General features: G+C 38.8%; 1 protein-coding gene across 2 annotated transcripts in view; it reads right to left on the bottom strand.

Annotated features, from left to right (window-relative positions):
- Positions 1-1,989: 1,989 nt before the first annotated feature.
- Positions 1,990-6,000, bottom strand: part of ABCC1 (ATP binding cassette subfamily C member 1) — a 98,616-nt gene continuing 94,605 nt past the window's right edge. For both annotated transcript variants that reach the window (XM_054041819.1, XM_054041820.1), the window contains 3 exons: positions 5,519-5,685; positions 4,394-4,588; positions 1,990-3,502 (listed from right to left, as the gene is read on the bottom strand). In XM_054041819.1, the coding sequence (XP_053897794.1) occupies positions 3,394-3,502; positions 4,394-4,588; positions 5,519-5,685 (471 nt within the window). In that variant the 3' untranslated portion in view covers positions 1,990-3,393. The remainder of the gene's footprint in view (positions 3,503-4,393; positions 4,589-5,518; positions 5,686-6,000) is intronic.

Below are 6,000 nucleotides of genomic sequence, written 5' to 3'. Positions count from 1 at the left end.
AGAAACATCTACGGGTCTTTTTATTGAGTTTCTCTTGTAGGTTTGGATCCCAACCTCTAAGATATTAACTTCTGTTTTGTTCAGGTTTTGGTTTGTCTTATCACTGCACAATACCGACTGACACTCCTGGTTCAAGTGGCAACTCATCCTCTAGATCCTGCACTTTTCTTGATATGATGACTCGTCTGCCTCAAAACATGGTTCCCTCTGCTCCCCACAGAAAGGGGGGATATTGAGAGCTCCCAACCCCATCAAAATGCACACCAGTAGGAAAAATCCCCCTAGAAATGGAGAACCTTCCCCCCTTCAAAGAAGTTTGCATTAATAGCTTTACAACAAGGTTGGACCTTCTTAGAACTGCATATAGGATTATCTCTTCCTCCATGGAGCCAACAGGTCTTGCACAGGATCCAAACAACAAACAGAAGTGGCTGTAGTGGAATTTATATGCTGCCAGGAGAGAACAGAGTTGAGATTTGATGAGACTTTTACAAGGCAGCAGCCCCACAGGAGGAGACCAAACACGGTATGCATTACACAGGAACAAAAGTTGGCGGTGGGCGTTCGGAATCAAGGGAACAGAAAACAGTACTGTTCTAATTCACCTCCCTCATACCAGGACTGTGCCCGCTTACCAACCACCATCAAAAGGAAGAGGCGGTGAAGTGGGAAAATGTATCTTTCACCCAGGCCAGGCTTGCATGTGCAACACACAAAAACATTCAGCAGACCCCAAAAAAGGGGAAAAAAAGAGAAAGTTAGACATGACATGGGATGTAGTTATTTTTAAGTCATTTTTAAGCAGTGCTGTATGATTCAACATTTACAACACTCCTTTCTAGTCATAATTCGTATCAGGACTGTGCATAACACACCAATAGGAAACTAAGTCTTAAAGCATGTGACATCATTAGGTACTGTTGAAATATAGGTACAAGAGAATTGACTTTGGCGAGGGAAAGGCTTAAGGAATGGTGCTTGCAATATGCTGATTTTATAACTCCTGCAGATAAGGAGCAAGTTACAGACAGGAACCAGAAAGATTAAGGTGAAGGGCCTCTCCCACCAGTCAGACTTCACTTTTTTCATACCCTATAACTCTTGAACTTTGAGATATTTCAGTTATCTGAGGGTTTCCTGGGTTCAGATGTTACTTCCAAATGGTACAGGGTTGCAGCTCTACTCAGGTTTGGCTCGGCCATTCCTCCCTCATGACAGTTGAGCAAGCTGGGCCAAATCTGAGCGAGTATTGTAGTGACCTAGCACATGGGGTGACAACACCACTCATGTCTGGCCCAGCAGCCCCTCCATCATGACTAGTTATGCTACAACTACAGATTTCTAGAGTGTGTTTAGAGCATAATTCACCAACAGACCATGCAGGAGAACAACTCCCTGGCTGTGGAGCAAGGAGGTCTGGTAAAAGTCCAGGAAAGGCCTTGGAGACTACACCTGGTGATCAAAACCACAGCCCTTAGTCTAAAAGTTGGCCTTTGGTAACCAGAAGAACCACTTTTATTTGCAAATGTTAATATGTTATTTTCATAGAACAGCTACGCAGTGATAGCGCCACCTGAAAAGAGCAGCAAACATCAATTGGGCATGTTGGGTACTGCAAAGCATCTTTAGCACCCATATGTGGGAGCCAATTCTTTTTACTTGCCACCTCTGAGAAGCTCTCTCTGCTTATTTCCCATTGTAGTACTGCCATAGTAACAGAGTTACCATGTAATCGGAGTACTATGATCTGCTTATCCAAAGTGCACACTTCCACATATTCCCCTCAAAACAGGCCTCAGAACAAGGCTGATTATTCTCATCTATTAATTCTTTAACTGGTGATGATATTTTAGAGGCTTAGTTTTCAAGGCATGAACATCAACCTCCGATGCACCCACAGTTCTCCGGGCCTTAAACACTTTGTCAATAATGGCACTAATACTTTTGTCATTAAAAGATTACAAAGGAGTATAAAAATTGGGACAATCATTTTCAAACAAAGAAAGTTTACTCCGAGTTCTTCCAGTATAGTCATTACAAAAAATACCAAAGACATTTTCAGTTTACTCAATTTTAAAGAATCATAATTTACAAAAAAAAATAAATAGCTTTTATTCTAAGCGAAGACACTTGTCTAGTTTTAAGGTCGGCAACATAAAACTCCCAACAGTCCACATTTCCAAAGTGGTAGATATCTGGATCCATCTGAACTCAAACTGCAGTCATTCAGCAATTGTTCTATAAAATAAGACTGTATGGAACTTTTCTTTTTCCTACTAAGTAAAAAAACAGAAAACACTTGAGTTTCTTGGAACTAGACTCCATTATAAATTAAGCTCTGTCAGGCTACTCTGACATCCACGCATTAGTAAAAATGTGTATATTTTTGGGAACAGTAAGAGCATTTTGCACAACAGTTAAGAATTAGTAGCAGCAGCCTCTAAAGAAGGTTTCACTGTTTCCGTAGGGCTAACAGTCCTGGATGTGGCAGGGCTTCTGAATGAAATATGAGACAGTGAAATGCAATGACCAATAACACTACAACCAAATTATAACGGACTCTGAAGCCTTCAATCAGGTAAATCCTTACTCAGAAGTGTAACCCTCCCCCCGCCCCGCCATTGGTACTTTTCACATAAATAAGAACCACTGTACTCTATTCACTCAGAATTGGGTACTTAATATTGAAATACATTAATTTTTGCATTCACACAAGAGTTTGGTGTTATAGTGACTGTTTTGATGATGATTGTGCTTTTTCACATCAATGAGATGGACACATTTCTGCAAACTTGCTGCTACAAAGTATAAACACATATGAAAATTAACATGATGCATAAAAGCACTGACCCCATACAATAAGTGCCAAGATAAGGCCTGGTACATGACAGTATTTCATAAGGAATAAAAACGTTGACTCATATTGCTATTCCATAAAATGTCCCGAGTGCATCCCAAGGCAGATGGTTCTAAAAATGGTAAATCTCAACTGAACAAATAGGTAGCATTTTACAAATATTTTTCAAACAAAATGACCTTCAGAACATAAGCAACTCAAAACAAAGGATTTTTCTTGCTTTCAGAAGACAAACATTTTTGGACTGCAGTTTCATCTTTTGCCTCAAATCTATCAAACAGGTCTAAGTTTGGTCTTTAGCACAGTACATTCAGAACTTCTACTTCTTGCAAAATAAATCTTTAAGGAAAAAAGACATTGCATTTATGTTACTTTTATCTTCTTCATGTTAAACTTAGATTTTTCCGGGTCTGAGTTGGAAGCATTTGGTTTGAGTAGCAGAACAAAGGAAGTCAGAATTCTCAAAATCCTCTCAATGTGTATAGTCAGTCAATTTCCACACTTTTTCCCCCACTCGTACAAGCTAAGTTCTTGTATTATACCAAGCCAGAATCTTTGGCCATACTATAGAAAATGCCTTTCTTCTGAAGTAGATTGGCTGGGGAATCACACTCCACAATTTCGCCTTTATCAAGGACTAGAACTCTAAAACAAGAAAAGAAAAAGTGGTCAAAATACTGACTTTTCTGGAATTTTAGCAATCTTAGCATAATATCTCATAAGCACTGGGAAATAATGCAGGCTATTTGCAAGAGCTTTCACAAAAGGCGAAATTTGTCCCCGACCTCACTAATCCTATCGCAGATATACGGATTTACTCTGTGCTTAGACTGCCTAAGCAAAGCAACAGTGTTACTGTAACATTAAGGCTGTGAAAGCAAGCACTAAAGTCAGGAAACCCAGCATTCAGTCGAAATGCTACCCCCAACTCGCTGACCTCTGGGAGAAAAATACTGCTAGTACCCCCAAGAGGGGGTGTGTGTGTGGGGGGGCTTCCGCTGCATGAATGGCTGGAGTGCCTGAATTAGTACTGAGTGACTGTTAACAGAGGTGGTGAACCCCTGCAAGTTTGGTGGGGATATAATGCCCACTTCTCCTGCTTTGTCCCATCAACAGTGTGGCTCCCCAGTCCAATTACAGGAGTCACAGAAAAAGGGGAAGAGTAAAACACCTGTCAGGGGCTTATCAAGTTTTGATTCCTACCCCCACTCAGAGAAAGAGGGAACGTTATGAATCTACATTTCAATTGTAAGAACAAGTGCTGCCATCAGCCACATCTGTGCAAGCATGCTGTGGACAATGGGGTTGCACAACCATGGCCAAGGACAGAACTTGACCCTCCGCATGCTTACACTGGCGATACGGGGACACACGAAGAACTCACGAATTTCAGCTGATAACAGATCTAGCAAACATAAGGAAAAAATATTTGTAAAAGTTGATCAGTGTCCATTTTTGGTTAACGTCGATTCCTATTCAATGTAAGATACGGACACTAAAGACCATTCTCCCTTTGCAACAGTTGCATCACTTTACCTTTCATAGTCCATAATAGTGTTTAGACGATGTGCTATAGTTAAAACAGTGCAGTCTTCGAATTGAGTCCTTATTGTTGACTGTATAAGGTCATCGGTTTCAAGATCAACAGCAGCTGTGGCTTCATCTAAAACCAAGATCTTGGACTTTCGAAGTAGAGCCCGAGCGAGGCACACCAGCTGACGCTGTCCGACACTTTGTAAAAAAAACAAAAAAGTTAACTGCAAGAAGAAACTTATATTTTGTTTCACATCCGAACTTTATTACCTGTACAGTCTTTTGTGAATTTTAGGTGCCAAGAGTCTAGCAAGCTTTAGATATGGAATTAACTTCAAGTTCTGTGATTTCTTCTCTATAAACAGAGGGTCTCTTACTACAGCTTCTTAATGGTAACAATTAAAAAAAAAAAGCTTTCGTTTTTAGAAAGATACATGGAAACCATTTGTAATGTGTAAGTACACCAGACTATAGCATTTAAACAGTGCAGACTGTAGCAAAGTTTTGTATTTGAACTGGTTCGGTGGCCAATTTACAATTAGTAGATTGAATGTGTTTATTTAGGATTAGTATTGCAGTTACTAGATAATGTTTTCACCCCTCAGCTCACAGAGCCGAGCTGCATTATGAAACCTGCATTTGTTAGGTACAATTTTCTCTCCAAATTATAAGCAACTACAGCAGTCTGAAGTTAACCAAAAATTTCCCTATGATTGTCCAAGCCAATAAATATAAATCTAATATATTTTACTATTTCTTATGTACTTTCACTTACACGGCTTAAAGCTTAAAATATTTTCAAAAACACTTAATTGTCTCATTTGGCAATTTCACATTAAAATTTCTCTGTTTCCCCAACACAAGATAATCGGGTCTTATGCAGTGAATAAAAACTACAATGTTTATTTATATTGTTAGGTCTGTTTTGATGTCTGAGATAGATTTTAAGGTCCATGGGTCAGGGATCTCTCATGTTTGTACTGCACCAATCACGTCACAAATAGTAATATTGAACCTGTAGTCTGAAGTAAAGTGAGAGAAACATACAAGCATATGTTTCTCATATGCTGTCAAAAGTTTTAGTTCTAACAGTAAATTTTCACTGAAAAATAAGGCATTTTACTGTACCTTAGATTCTCTCCACCTTCAGAACACTCATGATTAAGTTTATCAGGAAGAGACGAAACAAAATTTTTCAAGTGAGCCAATTCCAAAGATGTCCAAATTTCTTCATCAGAGTATTTGTCAAAAGGGTCAAGATTCATACGCAGAGAGCCAGAAAATAATACTGGATCCTAGTCAGAAAATAACATGCACTCAACACTTCTACACACAAAGAATATGGCAAATGTTCAAGAGAGATTTCATTTAAATGGCGAAGGAAATGGTATATTTTGTAAGCAAACCAAGGAATAGAATTAATTATAGCAAAAGATCTTTTGAGTTTAATTATTTTTAAATAAAGTGACTTGTTTCTTGCTTGGAAAATGCATCTGCAGAAAGAACCTCAGACTAGTTGCAATACCAAAGAATATATAGAAACATCTTCAATTTAAATGCCAAAATATCTTTTTCAAATAAAATGGCATGTGAAAAACAAACTTCAAAAT

The sequence above is a fragment of the Malaclemys terrapin genome, chromosome 10 (assembly GCF_027887155.1).
Source record: "Malaclemys terrapin pileata isolate rMalTer1 chromosome 10, rMalTer1.hap1, whole genome shotgun sequence".
Lineage (NCBI taxonomy): Eukaryota > Metazoa > Chordata > Testudines > Emydidae > Malaclemys > Malaclemys terrapin.
Note: the sequence above shows the minus strand (reverse complement) of the source record. Positions and strands in the feature narration are given on the sequence as shown.